This window comes from Liolophura sinensis, chromosome 7, assembly GCF_032854445.1.
Source record: "Liolophura sinensis isolate JHLJ2023 chromosome 7, CUHK_Ljap_v2, whole genome shotgun sequence".
Lineage (NCBI taxonomy): Eukaryota > Metazoa > Mollusca > Polyplacophora > Chitonida > Chitonidae > Liolophura > Liolophura sinensis.
Window position 1 is genome coordinate 5612864 of NC_088301.1, and position 20145 is coordinate 5633008.

General features: G+C 39.4%; 1 protein-coding gene across 1 annotated transcript; it reads left to right on the forward strand.

The window, feature by feature from the left end:
- The first annotated feature begins 11706 nt into the window (after positions 1–11706).
- On the forward strand, positions 11707–17932 carry LOC135469585 (short-chain collagen C4-like). Its single transcript, XM_064748074.1, has 4 exons — positions 11707–11951; positions 12751–12775; positions 15832–15897; positions 17343–17932. The coding sequence occupies exons 1-4, from the start codon at positions 11760–11762 to the stop codon at positions 17828–17830; spliced, it is 771 nt and encodes a 256-aa protein (XP_064604144.1). The 5' UTR covers positions 11707–11759; the 3' UTR covers positions 17831–17932.
- The last annotated feature ends 2213 nt before the right edge of the window (positions 17933–20145 follow it).

Sequence of the window (20145 nt, forward strand, 5' to 3'; positions counted from 1 at the left end):
AAGATCTTCATGATCTCCATCGTATTCAACAATGACGAAGCAATTCAAGAAGCTGACATCGATGAGGAAGAAAGTATCCTGCTGGCTGTTATGCGCCGGCTAAAACGAACGAACCACGTTAAATATAAACGAAAGTGAAGTGTGGAAACGAAAACGGTTGTTACGCTGAGCTGGATATGAACAGAACTTTCTTCTCCTTCCTACAAAGGTATTCCATGAGCTAGAGCTCCAGCACCCCGTTTCCTGAAAGAAAACATATTTATGCGGAAGGCACTGTAGACAGGCATTTACACGTGATTCCTGCAATTAGATGTGATCTACATATATTATGACTAATCATAATTTATCGCACTTTGGCGTACCTGCTCTGGAGGAGCATTACGAAACATCTTTATAAATCGTATGCACATTTTCATCACAGGGTTTCAATGGTTTTATGCATCTGATTGCCGCGGATTAATTACTGAGTGGATGCTTAGTTTAGGTGTGACGACTTGCCTTGAAGGTATTAAATTCTATTGCCAATTACTCCAATGACAAACAATTTTAAAAACTAGGTAAGACTATGCAAGATATCCATCCGGTTTGTCACAACAGAATTGGATTTTGTCAAGAGTTGATTGTCAGTGTATAACTACAAACAACTTCAAGAGTTTCGGTATCGGGGTAAATTGGCATTATTCACGAACGTAAAAGATCAGGACGAATCCTCGAGGTCACATGTGGTCATAGCTTTACTGAGACTAGGCTTGAAAAAGCCAAGACATTGGATATGTCACGACTTGCCAAGATTGCAGCAAGACCCGTCACGAATATCTCCTATCTCCCACAGTTTTACGGCCTAGCTAAGGGTATCCAAGGTAACATCCCGGCCCTCTAGAACAACCATTCCATTTCTACTTGCGGTCATGTGGGAACGCTTTTGGAAAAAACGACCCTGCTGGCTAGTGTGCTTATGATAAAACAAGAAACCAACAAAAATTCATAACGAAAGGAGAATGTGAGAGAAAATTGCTACTCAGATCTGAATATGGACAGTGTGAGAAGTTATTCGCTAAATTACATCCAGAAGACGAAAGGGGCAACGAAAACTTTCTTTACCTTTCTCCAGAGCCCATTCATGAACCGGCTGCTAAGTCTGCGACCCAGCTTTTAAAAGGAAGATACATTTACGCGGAAAGCACTGGAGTCAGGTATACATGTACATGCGCAATGTCCGTTTTACCTAGTAACGTTTTATCTTATCTCGTCAACAGAGGTGTGGATAGAGGTAGTTCTAAAATTTTCAACCCGCGGACAAAATAGCATGTAGGCATCCGAGGGTAAACAATAAACTGACATCCGGTGTCCACAAAATATAGGATCATTCTACCACAAGGACATCTACAAGACTTTACCCTGTAGTGCTTGCAGCCATTGCGGAGGCCAACTACAAGTTATGACGAGGGGTTTCCGTGGCCTAGAGGTTAGCGTGCTACCGCAGAACAACCATTATAGTCCAGAATATTCTGACTTCCACCCCAGGCTTGCGTGGGATGGCATGCCAGCAACCTGTGGATTGCCCGTGGTTTCTCCGAACTTTCCCTGGTTTCCTCTCACCATAAAGCTAGCCATGGTCGTATAAGTGTACTCCAATCAATTAAATAAAATCAATCATTAAGGAGTGAATCCGACAGAATGAGGTTTGATGCAAGAATCTCACCACAAAACATAACGTTCCCACGGGCTCTGTCCGGTTTTCTCGCACCATAATGCTGGCCGCCACCGTATAAGTGAAATATTCACTTATACCAATAACACCAATATACCAATAACACCAATCAAATAAATAAATAAATCAAAACATAATGCGCACATATTAGAAAGAAAACTTAGAGGTATGTAACCTATTCTCCATGGTGTTTATAGAACATGCAAATGCGTAAAATGAGGTGCATAATATAACATAACGCATAATCACGGAACGTAAAGTCCGCTCAGTGTTGTATTACCCGCATATGTGACAAGTGTAACGTTATTAGCCATTATAGCTACCGATAACAAGGATTTAACAGTGTTTTATTATTACGTGTTGTGATAACATCCTGTCAGTTTACCCGATTTATGGTTCTACTCTAACTATTCATGTAAATGCTTCAAATAGGAGCACTTTGCACTCTCCGTAGCAACACGCATGGCTTATGCTGCTTTATGCAGGAATACAGCGGTGGTTATTGCGATGTATTAGGCGTTACTGGTCTGATGTGCGCGACGTCATCAATAAAACAACAATGTCAACCAGTAAAATTTGGGACTAAACGAATATCTGTCTAAACAGCATGTACTCAAATCCTGGTTGTTTGTTACGGTGACTTGTTTAACAAGTCAGACAGGTATCAATGACAGTCATGTGTCTCGTCAAGGGAAAAACGTGAGGAAGACTTTGCTGACTGGTTTTTGTTTGCAAACTGCCATAAAGGTTGAAATGCGAAAGACAACAGCCATTTCAGGTTTCAGTTTATGAAGGTTGCACAGTGCATATATCACAAAATGTTCAAATATACGATCTCCTTTTAAGCTATACAAAATCCAAATGCCACAAATACAGTAAGTAGGTTGGATCCGGGTTCATAAAGGCTGTAGAGTATACAATTCAGGGACCCTTTTTATGTGCGACATGTATATGTCAAATGTCGCACTGACTCGGATAGAACGCTATTATACAATCGTCAGTTGGCAAACTTTACGTCAAGCATGTTTAGGGGTGCTGGGCTGTCTTTGCTTAAAATGAAAACAGGATTTACAGGTTACAACATTACTGGTTTACAAATTCCAAGGGCGAATAAATATACTAGAGCAGGTAACACCCCAAATAACTAGCCTTGGTTTGCTCAAGACACCCAGGTCTGGAAGATGTTTATCACGACCTAATCACGCAGTAGACATTCTAGGAACACGATTGTTTGTTTCATGACAGATGTGTTTGGGGGCAAACTGGCAACATGGTAATGGAAAAATATCAAACTAAATGTTGGTAAACGTCGTCGGTTTATTGTAAGCATTGTCAGAGACATTTACATAATTTAAAGTGAATCGATTGCAAATGTGACTTTGAAACTGTTTTCAACGATCAAAGTATCGTTTTAATCTCTCTTCAAAGAATGCTTTCTATTATACCACACACTATTTAGCTCCAGTAAAAATGTTTCTCTTTTTAATTTTCAGTTTCGTTTTAGGTGTGTTGTTTGTATTCTGTTATATACATTAATTTATTTTATTTTATTTATTTGATTGGTGTTTTACGCCAATCAAATTTTAGAATATTTCACTTATACGACGGCGGCCAGCATTATGGTGGGAGGAAACCGGGCAGAGCCCGGGGGAAACCCACGACCATCCGCAGGTTGCTGGCAGACATTCCCACGTACTGCCGGAGAGGAAGCCAGCATGAGCTGGACTTGAACTCACAGCGACCGCATTGGTGAGAGACTCCTGGGTCATTACGCTGCGATAGCGCGCTAACCGACTGAGCCATGGAGCCGCCTACATACATTGTATCGGAGTGTGTACGTGTGGTGTATAAGAATAGTTTTGTTGATATCTTATCAAATTTACCGCTGTCAGTGAGGTTCAAGGGATTTAAAGGATTCTATTAGATAACCCCCCCCCCCCCCACCAGGTGGTGAAGTCTAACAGCATATAAACTCTCCGTCCTCCATATAAAATTAATGTTTTAACATTCAGGCTAATACACAATGAAATCTTTACCCACTGAGGGCTTTTGTCGTCAACAGACCCGCTGAAGAAATAAATGTTTTTTGTTTTAGGTATAGATGTCGTGAACTATTTATCAACTGCCTGTAAATCCAACATCTATTTCTTAGTCTCCTGTCTCATTTGCGTAGATTTGTATCGTTCACTACCGTAATTCATTAATATCGTGGGAAATGAAAGTGACGCGCTTAAGCTAAGATGCTAGGGGCCTATGTGTGATTTGCTCCATTTAAACATTTTCATAAACAATTCAATTGAGACGACCACTTCGGTGGTGTGATGATTAGAGCGTCCTTCTTGAAGTTGGGACAGCCCAAAATAAATAAAACTTTAAAACTGGTACTTGCTGCTTCCTCGCTTGGCGTTCGGCTCTAAGAAATTAGAACAAGGAAACAGGACTGGTTGGCCGTGTATCAGCATAATGTGACTGGGTGGGGTGTCCTATCTGGTGTCTTCAGTGATGGTAGCATGTTAGCGGCATCAACTCGCACTGCCACAAGAGAACACAACATATGTACACACACCTAATGACTCCTCGTGGTCAAATGACTGAAAAATTGTTAGGTACGACCAAGGATACATAAGTACAAACTTTAGAATAAAATCATAACGGAGAAGAGGCTACATTTCAATTGTTACCTGTAACCATTTGCCACACTATCTTCGATGCTCTTTGGTCTCTGTGATGTAAATTTTTATAGAGAGAAAAAACAATATGTACCCCTTTGTTTGATCATTTCTGGGCAGAGTAACATCCTGTAATCAGGATTTATATCATCTAATCATAGGATGCACATACATGTATGGCGTTAATACCGCAAATGACCTTCAAGGACGTTTTCCTGGATATTTCTAAATTGCTGGTTCTGATCTTAGCAGCGTAGTGGCTTTGGCGTGCCGGACGAAGCATCTTTTGATCAACCTGTGTGACGCTATTGAGTTCTTGAACCACTCTTCACAGTGTTTAATCTATTCACATGTACGTTGGCAGTCAGTATGGGTTAGATACAGCGGAAAGCCCTGAATGAAGCACAAGTTTTGGCGAGTTACAGACAATATTTCTCACATGTGATTTCCGATATATATGTACTATATAAACCAGATAGTTTTTTGAATTGGTGCATCAATGCGCATGAGCAAAACGGGTGATATGGGTTATACAAGTGATACAAACAAAGGCATGGTTATTCACGCTTATGCTACAACATCACAGACTTGGACAAAAGCCAGATATTCAGCTCAGACCTAATTTGTATGTGTATTATTGTCTGATTATGTCTGAACTCATTTAAAGTCTTTGCTCTGACGAAGAACCGCATAACCTGCTGAAATGTGTGCGACTGTCGAATGTTATAATGCTTTAACCAAGTCGCATGGACTTGCACGTTTGTCCCACAGCGAAGAAATCTCGGTCATGCGCCCCGAAAATAGCTATCAGCGGAAGACAAGTTGTCTTCAATGAACGTTAGATTGCGTGTAAGGCCACGAGAGAATCTTCATACACTTTGGCTTACGACAGAGAGGAATCTACAAATTCCCGGTAAAATGTCGGATTTGAACCCGTGACATGTTCGTCCTAGCTGCTGAAAAAGGAACAAATAACGCTATGATTGCAAAGTACTGTGTTTTACCGTAAAGGTAGCAATTTTCGACTGGCATACTCCACTTATTTCTGATGCATTCACCGATCATATACATGTACAACCACGTAAGAGATTTTTGTGAAGTTTGTTTAATTTTCCATCGGAAAAACCTAAGTGTTTGCATCAAAAGTTTCATTTATGTGCTTCTGAAAGTGCGTTTTTGCATATCAAACGTTTGGTGAAATAATGCATTTGTGGCGCATTACTATATATATATATCGCCAAAGTGAAATAAAACAAGACACAGGCTTCCATGCAAAGACATCTACTGATCGACCGATATACCAAATACTTTTTTTCTGCAACTCTAAAGTGAATATTTGACCCAATTGAGTTAAGCTGAAAATCAGGGAATTCACCAGGTTTCTGGCGAATGGTAGAATGGTGCTCTGCGCATTCGTGGTTTTTTACTTCTATAAATCCCGAATGTGATGGTATAAGTAAACAAATTCTTTAGCACCTCTTCAAACACCCATGAAAAAACAAGTTAAGTAGACATTTGATCCACATGCCCTTGTGAAGCCTGAGTTGAAATTATTGAGCACAAAAGAACCGGATTGATTTCTAAGGACGAGAATATCCGGTTCAAGGTACCTCCCCTATCTATATAAATGTCTAGTAAATTTGCCGTTGCATTCATCTGGCGGACCACGACACCATGACCTACGAAGTTTCCCTCCTTCTGCTGGGCTTCAGTTTCGTCTTGAATGTCGGAGTTCAGGTTGGGTTTTTTTTTTTTTACTTTTACAGACAACCCAGGCGTTGGGGTGTGAAAGCGAAGTTAAGAGTTATATTAGAGCATTTCTGATGGGGTGAAAACTATGACCAATTTACTGAATCTCTGTAAAGTTTTCTTCTATTGACATATGAAAACCCGCCTAGAGCATCGTTATTGTGAAGCACAATACTTAGTTCAAACTTAGTTACCGGTCAAATTATGCTTTTTTTATAAAACAAAATTTTAGTATTGTCTGCTCACACTATTTAACTGCAAATAGTTTATTTAATGGTCGTTTTTCCAAAAATTCAACTAGGCGATGATTAAGGAAAGTTATTGTTGCGGAAAATATAACCGATTCTTCAATTTCGGTCCGACTCAAATTTTTTTCCTGGAAATGTAAGAATTTCGAGGGCGGGGAGACAGCCATGAACGACAACGTGCTGAGCCATAAACAAAAATGCCGAAATGACTTGAGTTGTCTAGCATGCATGCAGTCTTTTGTTACTTGATGCATGTAGACAATTAAGCCTGACTGATTTATTCAGGTGGGACAAAATACGGTGGTGTTCCTTTACCCCTCTTCAGCACTCAAAATTGCCTGGTAATCCTGACTCGTAAAACTCCTTCCCGTCTGTATCAAGACTGTCCAGTGGTGTGAACGCATTCGTTCTTTGCTCTACACCGTCACAATTATCGGCAGAGGTGTGCCCACAAAAAATGTATGAAGCACACACTGCAACGTCACAGAAGAAAACGATGTGTTGTATTTCCATTTGGACCGTGTGTGTAGCTCGTCCTCGAGTTTCCCACTCAATAGATCTAATCGTGATGGTCATGTATTATCCCATACTCGCCAGTAAAGGTTAAAACTGTACATCTTTTGTGTTGGGAGGGGCAGAAGCTGGCAAATTCCTTGGGTTCTTGTTCGTGAATTGACATGCGCCACTTAATGTCTTGCAGCCGACAGTCACAGATTCGTTGAATCTACCGTTTAATACCACTAGTCAGAATGGATCAATACTTCTCTGTATGTCAGTGCACTGCACGATATCCAGGCTCCTTTTACACCCATGGGTTCCAGAGTTTGAATCTCTGTAAATTTCCTATTGGGCTGGTAAAAAAATATCCCATAGACATTGGTGGAAGAAAGGCTCCATATATAAAAGCTGAAAAACAAGTATTTGTATTTATTAACCCAGTAGCCGTTTTTATTGTGTAACAACACTGCATATTTCGTTTTAGGGCAGCGTGAAGACAGTCCACCCTTCGGCGACCTCTGCCCCAGTAGCTGAACTGAGCCGATTTAGAGCCAATGGTAAGAATTTTTTTCGTGACAGTAAAAACACATTAAATGACACAGTCTGACCGAGTCGTCTATAGCGTTAGTGTCGTACACCATTTCGCGTGTTAGTCATACTCTCCAGTGTACTTGTACGTGCAGTTCGATTGTAATTTGCCTTACAATCATTACTCAATATTTACAATACTCCAAATTTTAGCATAACTTACCACAAGCAGTCAATAATTCTTGTTTAGATAATTGCTATTAAGTATGTTAACACAGTTATTGTTATCAAAGCAGGATGCCATATCGCGAGTCCAAAAGGCCCATACTTTTGGGTTTAAATGCTTGAAACGGTACAGACGGGGTACTTGACTCATGTTTGATTCATCGAATCAGTCACAAACGTACTTTTCTACATTTTTCATTTTATAATTTTAAATCATACACCTTACAAATATGTGAATGTGTAGAGTAAATTTAACAAATAAATTCCTGACATGGGTTCGTAAAGGCAGGTTTACAATCAAAAAGGCGGACGAGGCTATTATTTCATGCCGAAGCCCTATTTTCAGTCGGGTATGCATTATTATAAATCGAATATTTCTCCTGTGCATATGGTTTTACATACATTTTCCTGAGGCATATTTTGATAACCACACACTATCAGGCGTGTTATCCAAATCACTGTTTTGACCGTCAACTGGTTAAACAATACCCAAAGTCAAATTACCAGTCTATTTTTATAATAAAGACATGTAGCATCGAAATAATTCTAAAGGAAAATAGTTAAGCGGCAGTAAAAGAAAAGTCAGCAGTTTTTACTGATGTCGGAAAGACATACGTGTGTAATGTTCAAAACGTCAAATCCAGCACACAGGCCACTATACTTTGTGTTATGAATCAAACAAAAAAGTATCCTAGGAACCTATACGCTTTTATTGCAACTGTTCTTATAAACAACGCGTTGTTATTAAAACTGTGTCATGCGTGATTATATGCGTCAATCCCCATGCCCAGAGTTAACCGGAACTGAATGCATACTTATAAAACAAAGTACCATTTAGATTTTCCACGGTAACAGTTTGAATTGAAGAACACAAATTCACATTTGTTTCACCTCGAATTATGTTGGTCAAAGTCGACGTTACATAGAGATTATCATCACACTGTGCTGATCTGCATCGTCGTATCTGCTCGAGTTCTCTGCGGAAGTGAAGAAGTGATTTAATTGCATGTGGATGACTAAAAGTTCTTTAAATTTGCTGAAGTCTCTGTGAAGTCGTGAAAGAGTTTGTCAACAAAGTTAATGGGCAGCTGATCCGTGGCAGAAATTGAGGTGGAATGTGCAATTTGAGAAGGATGCACCCTGGTAAATACAGGCAGTTGTACATGTTCTAGTGGCATGGTTTACATTGTGTGTGAAATTCTGTGAAACAAACAGATCATTCTGTACTGTAGAAGATGATGGGACAGCTGCATCAATTTCTGTGAATGTACTTGGTTGGGGAGAAAGAGTAACGCTCGCAGCGGAAGGCTTTGTGACTGGTGCATTTAAAATGATGTGGCTCATCTTTTCCTGCATACCATTAGAAAAAAACAGCGTAATTATTTATACTTGCTACATTTTTGTGGCCAGTGAGTTGCATAATAGTCGCGGGAGCTACGCCAGCATGATGGAGACGCTTACATGTTGTTTTGTGGTTTATAAAACGGCCAGGTAAGTCCGATCGTTTTGCCATGGTTTTCATAATTGATTTTAGGGTGTGCTCTCCCATTGGTTGGCATTTGTACCATACATTACTGCAAGCTTTTCTTTTGTAATTGATGCCGAGGTAAAATGGATTGTCGGCTGTTCATATTTTTGCTGGCCTGTGGTCCTTGTAGACTTGGTACGCCTCAACCGGGCAGTCATATAGTTTGACATCGACAGATATCAGCGTTGCCGAATGTAATTTGAGGCCAAAAATCACGAAGCAGACGACACAAAAAAATGACGAAAATATTTGATTATAACCTTTTTGTCCATAATGTTGGCATGTAGACAGTGTAGAAAAAATTGTATTAGTTTTTCTGGGTTTTAAATTTAGGGAGAATAAGTCGCATGTTCGTGTAAGTAGGTCAGCTCTGCATGGAAATCCCTGTCAAGGACCGCAGGGCTTTCCCAGGGAAAGGTCACTCGGTGCGAAAGTACTTCCGCGCGTGCAAAATGTTCAGAGGATGGTGATACGAAAAAATATCAGGGGTCTCTGTATCAGCCGGGTAACACGCGGAGGTATATGATAAAGTAAAATGTTAACCCAGTATTACCCATGATGCCCATGTTTCTCTCAAACGTATCCTTCTCTTCTTCCTCTTTGGGCAATTACCAAATTTTCCCATATGACGTCTAATCGCTTCTTACCTTTTATCCACTTTAATATCACCTGTTTTAGATCACCACCACATTACAGGCAATCGATTAGCTGAGGCTTTTGTGAGAAACCTGTTGTGAGAAGTTGTCTGGGATGGGATGTTCATTTCTATAGAAAGTGAAATTGGCGTAACTTGAATAAATCCAAAATGGCCGCCACTTTGCTTACTGTTGCCACAAGTTAGTGATTATTTGACACACACACACGCACATATGTGTTGTTGTTAACTACATATTGTTATAAGCTGAGAACTAGAGGTTTATAACAATGATAGACAGGGATAGACACAAACATATTATGTCATCGATTGGGACATGGTGATGTATCAGTAACGTAGTTTTACAATGATGTAAGAAATGGAGTGAAAAATTAAAATGTCCCGGTTTCCTTGTTTAATATTCACGAACAACGCTAATAACTCATAAAAGCTCATTAATTGTCTTAATCTATTGAACCCGATGGTTTCCTTATATTTATATATGGCGGAGGAAAAGATAAAGAAGAAAAATGAGGATTTGTTCCGAAAGTCATCAAATAATATGATAATAATCCTGAGGCCATATAGTGACATAATCGTGCCAGCCATCTGCAACTATACTTACCATTCTGTGGTAGACCGGGACAATATCATGAGTGGGAAATAGGACGTGGTAAGGTAAGGAGGAGAATCGGCCCCAAAATCCCAGCACAATTCTGTAAATTTCCGAATCAGAAGTATAAAACTTGGTGGAGACACCCATAAAAATTGTATGATCATAAAATAGATGGTTGCTTAGTAATAACCGGCTAAAACTGCACTCTCGATGAAAAACGTTAATTTTTTGCCCAAACGAGGTACTGTGCTTTTTAATTTACAGAATAAAGATCAACATTTACCAGAAAAATATTTTCACTGACTTTCATGTCTGCATTTATACGTAATGTCAAAGTTTTTCTTTGACGTTTGTATTCATATGTAAAACATAATTTCCATATTGTGATTAGTTTAATCATACTCTAGCCAGTTTAAAACCCGTATTTTTGCTATAGTTTGTCACACATCCTTCATAGTAGAGCGAACAAGCGAACTTACTAACGGGTAGAACATCATGGGAAGATTTTAAATCCTTTTTTTTGACTTTGGAATCATTCTTTGGTGTCCGTAAAGATACAAGCCGTCTTGCGTCAAATAGGTGTTATCATGTATTTAAATGGATAATTGTTAAGGTGTGGTATACATAACATGTGGCAACTACCTGTGAATCCTGCTGAGCACGTGTGGTCGTCTTTCATTAACATTAACATGTTACACGTATAGCTGAATTATAGGCATAAAATTTACATTTGTTATATATGTATTTAATTGATTGTTGGATAACTGCGTATTCAAGAATCTTTGAAAAAGTTATATTCGTGTTGCAATGATTTTCCCTACTGTAAAGTGCCTAATGCAAAAAAAAAAAAAGACATTTCAACGTGACTGGAGCAGGCTACCATTTTCCCCATTTATGACCTCTACATCACTTGATTGTTTGTTTGGGGTTATATAAGTTGCATTTCCAGAAGGATAAAGAAAGAGACTAAAGCAGAACTGAAAAAGTAGTGTCCTTACGAGCGTGTTCGCAACTGTCACTCAGTTTTCCTCGTTCAGGTACACAGTGTCTTGCACTGGGGCCGATTCCTCGCCTTACCATACAAGGTCCTTTCAGACTCCTTGTTGTCCTAAAAATGACAAGAGTTCATTTTCTTGAATATATTAGGTATTTGCCATGTAACTAACAACATAAGCCCGGGTTCCTAGATCTGGTCCTAGATTGACCCATGACGATGGCATTCATGAGCACCTTTTCTGATATTGTTTCCCGTGTTCAAAGCAACCCGGTGTAGCCCTAGCAAAGTTGGTACGTTCTTTTACTGGGTGATTATAACAGGCATGTCTGTGGTTAAGCCACCAAGCTAAGTGTAATATGTGGCAAACCATGTCTTTACTTGTAGATTTTTCCTCCAATAGTCGATTTTTTCGTGGACGAGATGGTAGAGACGGTAGGGATGGACTGCAGGGACCTGTTGGACCGCCCGGTCCAGCCGGTCCTCCGGGCCCTGCGGGACCGCAAGGGGAGAGGGGGCGACAGGGTCCCCAGGGGGAGAGAGGACTTCCGGTGAGTATGTGAGAGAGATGTACAGAGGTATATAATATCATCAGACTGCTGAAAGGGTCTTCGTTTGTTGAATTTATTTATTTATTTGATTGGTGGTTTACGTTGTACTCAAGAATATTTCACGTTCGCCAGCATTGTGGTGGGTGGAAACCGGGCACAGCCAGGCGGAAACCCACGACCATCCACAGGGTGCTGCCAGACCTTCCAACATACTGCCGGGGAGGAAGCCAGCATGAGCTGGATTTGAACTCACAGCTACCGCATCCTTCCTATGTTGAGGGCATACAGAATAGACTGATAGTGGAGATAAGATTTCCTGGGTTAAACCCTAGAGCCTTGGTCACGCTTGAGTAAATCTACCATACCTTAAATTCAGCTTAGATAAATACAATTACTGTTTATTTTTTTTTTAAATAAAAAAATCAACTGAACTCTCAGTTAATGCACATGCATTGATAATTCATCACATTGGACAACTGCCTTAAAGACATTTTCCTGTGGATTTTTGTAAAAATCCATGTTCGCTAATCAAATCAAATTGTCCTTTTTTGACAAGAACTCAAATTATTCCCGTTAAAAAAATATCATCGTACCTGTACCATTTACAGCTTTAAAAAGATTGTTAATTTTGAACTGAAAAAAATGCACTAATTTTAGCATCGCTTAAAAAATCAAAGGCTATAGACACAAGGATCACAATTGTGACACAACCTACTGATGAGCATGTATAATATTTAATACATAACAGATAGATGTTTAACGTTTTGGTTACTGATCAAGGCTGGAATTGACTTTGCAGGGAATTGCGGAGCCGCCATTGGTTGGTGAGTAATTGATTAGCTACGTTTTGTTGATGGGCAGAGATTGTAGAGAAATACATTTATTTATTTATTTGATTGGTGTTTTACGCCGTATTCAAGAAGTATTTCACTTATACGACGGTGGCCAGCATTATGGTGGGTGGAAACCGGGCAGAGCCCGCGGGAAACCCACGACCATCCGCAGGTTGCTGACAGACCTTTCCACGTAAGACCAGAGATGAAGCCAGTATGAGCTAGACTTGAACTAAAAGCGAGCGAATTGATGACAAGACTCCTGGGTCATCAGGCTAAGCTAACGCGCTAACAAACTGAACCACGGAGGCCCCGTGAAGAAATGAAGAAAATGGAGTGAAGTGAAAGTTAGATTCGGCTATAAGCACATATATATGACGACATATTAGCTGGTTCGTATGATACGAGTAGTTCAAAGTGGGTTTCGTGTTTTTTGCCCTATAACATGAACAATAACATAACAGCCACAGATAAATGGCACTTATTGACTATATAGGTCATCAGTTCAGGTGTATATGTGTATCTACTTATTCACAAACACCTGGTGAGGCTCGAAATAACGTCAAGCCATCAACAGTGTGTGGAGGAAATATTTCAGTCTCATATACCATACATTTGGCTGTCGATGTTCAATTGGTTTCTTCAGGTCTTTAGTCACGATTTACGATGGCGGAAGTGTAAAAACCTAAAAACAAAGAAGGCTGATACCATAAACAGTGGCTACACTAGAAAAGATTGGTGGCTAGAGGCCGGTTCGGAGGCGGCTCGGACGTTTATAGCAGCGAAAAGAGGAAATAAACTAAGCTGGCTTCATCTCATCCTCTAGTTTTGATGGCCTAAATTAGAATGGTTTTCGACGGTGCAAACTCAAAAAGGGGAAATGTCGGCTCAGCTGCATACTAATTCTCGATGTGACAGGTGACAGTAAAAAAGAAAAAAATTAGAAACATAACTGATAAGAGCGATAAAACCGGGGTTCATGACGTCTGTTGTGTTTTTAACACAGCTCAAAGATTTACCGTTGTACAACTGTAAAAGTTTTCTGTCACGTGACATTCAAATATGGGGAAAACCTTTTTCGTAAATTGCGGCAAATTATAAATTGCTGGAAGACTATAAGACCAGATTCGTCCGGTAAAATCGGATAGAATCTTGAAATTCCAATTTTTTTCTCACATGAAATCACTTTCGCTGTATAAGATAAATATGCTAATTTGAAGTCAATCAGATATGATTTTATTTAAAAAATTTATATCAGATGCATGATTTCATATCAAATGAATATGAACGCCAGATCTGCTAACTGAGAACACCAAAAGTTTTGCTCACCAATGGTTATCTCAAGGTCTACTATATACTGTATACGTTTTACGCATTTCTGCCATGCTCTTTTACTGGCAGAAATTTTTTAACTTTGAAAACTGCAGAAATGGCGATTTTTTGGCATGTTCTTCTATCGGTTTACAAAATATTTCTCCTTGCAATCGGGTGAGGCTATTAAAAATATATACCCACTCCCGGTTTTGACAATGTCATTTCCGGTTTTGCAAAATTGCAAACCTGGAATCAGGGTGCAAACCTTTATCAGATAGAACTATTTTCCACAATATTTCCTTCCAGTATCGAATAATTTTAAACCGAAAAAAGTCCTCAAGAACAAATTTAACATGCCTAGGCTTTGTGCAACTGTAGTTTAAATTTCATCTCAATCGCACTAGCTATTGTTTTTCGTTTTCCACAAAAGGCAACATGACCGCAAAGTCAAGTGGTCAAAACTTTCCAAAAGTTGAGGTGCATTTCCCTCTGTTGAGGATACTGTTAACCGCTACAATAGGGATTTAATCCTGTACTCGCCTGCAAGCGTAACAATGTTGTACAGAGAGAAAAGAAGTAAGATAATTCAATGAAAATATAGCAAACGACATTGTGACATCTCTATAGATCGACATATGTGTTCACAGTAGCATGTCTTCAGCTCACTGGTAAATGATGTCCTGAAATTTTGAAGCTTCCTTCCTAGTTTTGATGTTTGGATGTCTTTGCGTATTTGAATAACTCTGCAATAACGGAAACAATAGTAGAAGTTGCACTGCTGAGCGCGGCTGAATCTATGAGTCGCAACAGACGTTTGTATATCAACCGTCAACCCAGATGGATGTACTAGAGCAAGAATTACAAAGTCAGTTTCCAAAATGACGTTTAACACAAACTATCAAAGAAGTAAGAAAGAGCATGAAGTACGAAAATAGCAGTAAAATAGCAGATATAGTATATGCCGTTTATATCACCGGGGAGTTGTAATAAAAAGTATTATGCTGAACAAGACACTGTGAGATTGTAATATAATGAACGCTTCTTTGTCATGTGAAAAAAAATCCATACTACACAACAGAAAACATTGCCAGAATGCTTTCTGTTGAGTTTCTGTTGAACACAGAAACATCACGCCATACGTGACGGAAATCACAAGCAGAATGCGTCTTGCTGAACACTGTCCATGTCATCACTATGCAAGGTTTATCTGTTGAATAGAAGGGAAAGCAGTAGCGGGAATGCGCCCTGTTGAACTTTGCTGATGTCATTTTTGTGTAGAATAACGGTAACACGGATAACAGTAGCAGGAAGCTCCCCACAAAACTTTACTGAAACGTTTGCCACGTAGAGTCATTATTCCGGAAATAAGAAAATGCAGTAGCTTAACGCGATCTACTAAACACTGCTGGTATGGTCACTACATGTATATAAACAATAGCTGTCTTACAAAACTTAAGTTGTTTCCTGTTAAGTTGTTTTCACTGGTGATATCATCGTCTCATTGTGTGTTTTAAAATCCTAATAATTTTATAACAGCTTTAAAACATATTTTCAGGAAAGAATTGAACACGTAATAAGTCGCGTGGCCAATTTTTTGTGCAGTTCAAATAATCTGTTTTTTGTAAGCAAACTTGTCTTGCAATCTGTGGAAGAACTAATGTCGCAGGTTGATTTTAACTCCAGTTTCCTTAATCTGTCGCCTATTATAGACATAGTATTATATTGTTAAACAGGTGGCGCTGTTTACACCCGCTGGGGAAGAAAAGTATGTCCTGGCCATGCAACTATGTTGTACGGAGGTATGTTTGTATGTATGCTTTGGGTTTAACGTCGCACTTAACAATTTTTTTTAGTGATATGACGACGAAAAGTCATTATGTGTGTGTACATGTACTGTGTGTTCCTGAGGCAGGGCTCTAATCTCTAAGTGCTGAGCGCTAAGCAAGCCAGCAACAAGTACCATTTTTAAAGTCTTTGGTCTCCCGGATTCGAGGCGGACCCTCTAACCATTTTACCACTGAAGTGGTCAGTTCTATCCACGTAATACTGAGTCGTTCTTACTACCCTACTTGTGGTTTACCCTTTTCTCTCACAAACTCCACATAGTGTTGTAAGGGAAAAATCTCTCTGTACTTTCGTTTCACTCATCTCTCCGGACTTATATTGGAAGATCTAACGCCAACCTGCGGATGGTCGTGCATTTCCCCTCGGTTTCCCGGTTGCCTCCCACCATAATGCTGGCCGCCGTCGTATAAGTGAAATGTTCTTGAGTACTGCGTAAAACACTAATCAAGTAAATAACATACATAAACAAAGGAATATACGATTTCCACCTAACGGTATTTAATCACAAATTCCTTTCTAAACTGTGGTGGGAAAACACTTATCCGATTTCCATTTCTTTATTTGATTAGTGTTTCTCGTCGGACTCAAGAATATGTCATTTATACGACGGCGGCCAACATTATGAAGATGCTGTCTAATTTCTAAACGTCTAAAAAGTTAGTTCTATGGACACCCTATGTATCATAAATGTACAAAAATGCAGGCGAGACAGACTTCTTATTTCGAGGTTAAGCTGAAAATAAATGCCATTTTACTGCATAAAACAAAGATGAAAGCAGGAAGTAAGAGTTCTGGATAAAACTGCGACATATATTTTCGTAATTTTACATAAGTGGTACTACATATTTGAAACAATACTTAGAAATTGTGGTAAATATGTAGGAACACCAAAATGACAAGAACAACATCGCTCGATGAAACGGGATCATGACTGCAAAACTCCCTACGAGATTAAATATACACAAGTATAGCAAACATTTACTTCATAAATTAAACAGGATGACTAGTGACAAAACTTCCATGAAAATTCACAAAACCACAAAATATATGAAGACTGACCAAATCTCCCTCATCCTGATTTCACTGCTCAAGTCCTGCTGCAGTAGTAATAATCAACGTTCTAGAAACCTAGATTTTGCTCGACACAAAGCTTGGCATGTGTTAAGAATGATATAGCGTACAACGTTCGTGTTATTGTTTCTATGTCGTGGCGTATATGTAAGTTCTTTATTCAAGATCGGACTTTTGACGATGATACTTTTTCATTATTTTGTGCCAATGTTTAATAATGTTATAAATAATGCAATAATATGCTTTCTTTTTTCAGTATTTGCTCTGTTAATGGAAAACATTCTTTGGTAACTAAATACATTATGAAAATGTGGATTCTTTTCTGAAGGTGTAATGGCAGGATCGCACTATTCCCACAAGGGCTCTGGGGCCAACCAAATGTGTCTACCACTAAATCCACAGTGGAACAAAACCTACTCTGGTTTTCAATCAAACTCCTATCTGTATGGTACCGAGTTTGAGCTAGAAGGCAATAAAGTGTTTGGCCAGACCAATTCCGGCGGAGACTTCCATAACCGGGAGGCCCAGTGTGCTGTCTGCTATACGCCGGGCAGACCAAGTTACGTGATGATCCCAGCCCGTCTGGAGTGTCCATCAGGATGGACACTGGAGTATCTGGGATTTCTCATGGCACAACGCTACACGTATTATAGGTCTGAGTACGTGTGTGTGGATCAGGATCCAGACACCCATCCCGGCACGGCCGCTAACTTAGACGGGAATCTGCTGTACGTTGTGGAAGCTAAATGTGGCGCGCTGCCCTGTCCAAACTATGTTGACGGCTATGAGGTTACATGTGTTGTGTGCACAAAATAAATCATTACAGACACGAGCTCTATATTAATCCGGACCCAGATCGGCAAAACTGTTGCTCTGTAAGATTGCAAAATCGTTGTACATATTTCTGTCAAAGGCCTGCCCAAAGAACAAGTACATAATCATTGTTTAATCAACATTACAGTTGTTGGCTTTAAATAAAATAAACAATGCAGCCTTACAGATCCTGTGACTAATGTTTTGTAGTTCGAGTAATGTCTAGCTGCATGCATGGTAGGCTACTATCAGTCTTTAAGATGGACATCCACGATCCATGGCTTGGCCAAAATCTATCGTAAAGGCGGTCGTCGTGGTTGTGCAATGTGAAAGCCATCACAAGCCATTGCTAAATGGCACTTTCGGTGAAAGTCAGTGATTAAGGGCTATATTCGTTTGTTTATTGGATTATTGCATAACCTTTTGGCCAGTTAATGACAAACGTTCCCGTGTGTGACTCACAGCTATGCACAACATACTGGTGGAAGTCATATGAGCGTCGTCGATCGCAGATTGTCTCCAAGGCCGAACGAACACTGAAAACAGGGAAATATGCAAATTTAAAGTTCCGTGATTTCCGTGAAAATAAATTAAAAATGTTATATGTGTCTCACTGCACTGTTGTATTCTACCTACCACTTCCTCTGGACTACGTGGTGTGGATTCACAACATATACATGTACCATGGCGTTAAAGGAGAGTTGTCAGTCATATATGTAAAAAATCATTAGATGAGGAAAAATAGAATAACCCTTAGAAAATGCGAGCCTTTTGAATCAGTTTTGTTTAAAAGGGAATATGCATAAACCTAGACACTGATAAATAAATTAAGTAATATCTGGAATTAAGCTGTGCTCGTGCTTCAATGTTCAGTCAGATATCAATGTCCTCTACTTATGACATAAAGAGTCAGCTTTTTTAATATAAAAGATAATAACGATAGCTTACACATGATGTCAGTAACAGCATCTAAGAAAGAAAAAAATCCAAGGCAATAAATCACTACAAAGCTTCTATAATCGATCTACGCTCAGCATAAAGAGAAGAATCCGATTCAGGATTATACAAGCAATCCGGTCAGTTGTAACTTAATGCTTTTATTTCGAGCCGCTTAGGCGCATGTAACTGTTGGCCATGAGTCGCTGGGATAAAACAATGATATGCATTATCAGGCATGCGAGTTACACACGGAAGTGTATGACCACTCCTGAGGGAATACATAAAAACACTTCTGCGGTTTTGTAACCAATTCCTTCATGTCTAAACCCGAGGTCAGCATTATCGTGCACTTTGGGGTATTTGTAAGTGCATAAATAAGAACTACAACACCAGTCCTTGATTATAGTGGCCTGTTCTTTATTGGAGAAATATACACTGGTCAGCAAACAGTAGGTTTTTATACCAGAGAAAAAGGGCAGTGACACACATACTGAAAAGTACAAACAACCCAAAAAACTGGAATTAGTTTAACTGTAGAAGAATAAAGGCATATTATGGTATCAACAGTAAAGATAAAAACAATGTCATATGAATAAAACAATTTAAACTAATGTGTATACAAAAATATATCGCTAGGAAAATTTATCGACGATATATTTGATTTTTTTAGGTTTGGCTGTGCAACAAACTATATATGTAGGTCATGTCAGCGCGATTTGAGGCTCCCAGTAAGGGGACAATGGAAAAATACTTTTTATTTATGTCCTTGGTCTTTAAAATGGTTTTTATTTAAGAATGATTTACAGGAGTATGACCCTATTATAGCTAATTGTGGAGGAAACAGGAGTTGGGCCCTGTTATGGTTGAACGTAAAAGAAACGAGAATGCGACACTATCTTAGATGAACGTGAAGGAAACGTGAGTGTGACAATATTATAACTAATTTTGGAGGAAACAGGAGTTGGGCCCTGTTATGGTTGAACGTGGAAGAAACGAGAATGCGACCCTATCTTAGATGAACATGAAGGAAACGTGAGTGTGACAATATTATAACTAATTTTGGAGGAAACAGGAGTTGGGGCCCTGTTATGGTTGAACGTGAAAGAAACGAGAATGCGACCCTATCTTAGATGGGCATGAAGGAAACGAGAGTGTGACTCTATTATAGCGAAACGTGGGGGAAACGGAAGCGTGACAACATCATAGCTGAACGCTGTGCTATATATTCTCTAGAGATAGCTGGCAGAAGCATGCAAAAACGACGGATAACGACGGATAAAAAGCCCTCGCTTAAAGTAATATTCTGCTTCTCCAAGAGAATTGCCTTAAGTTTAAAATGACAGGACCCCCACTGGAACCTCTGCACTTCATAGTCATGC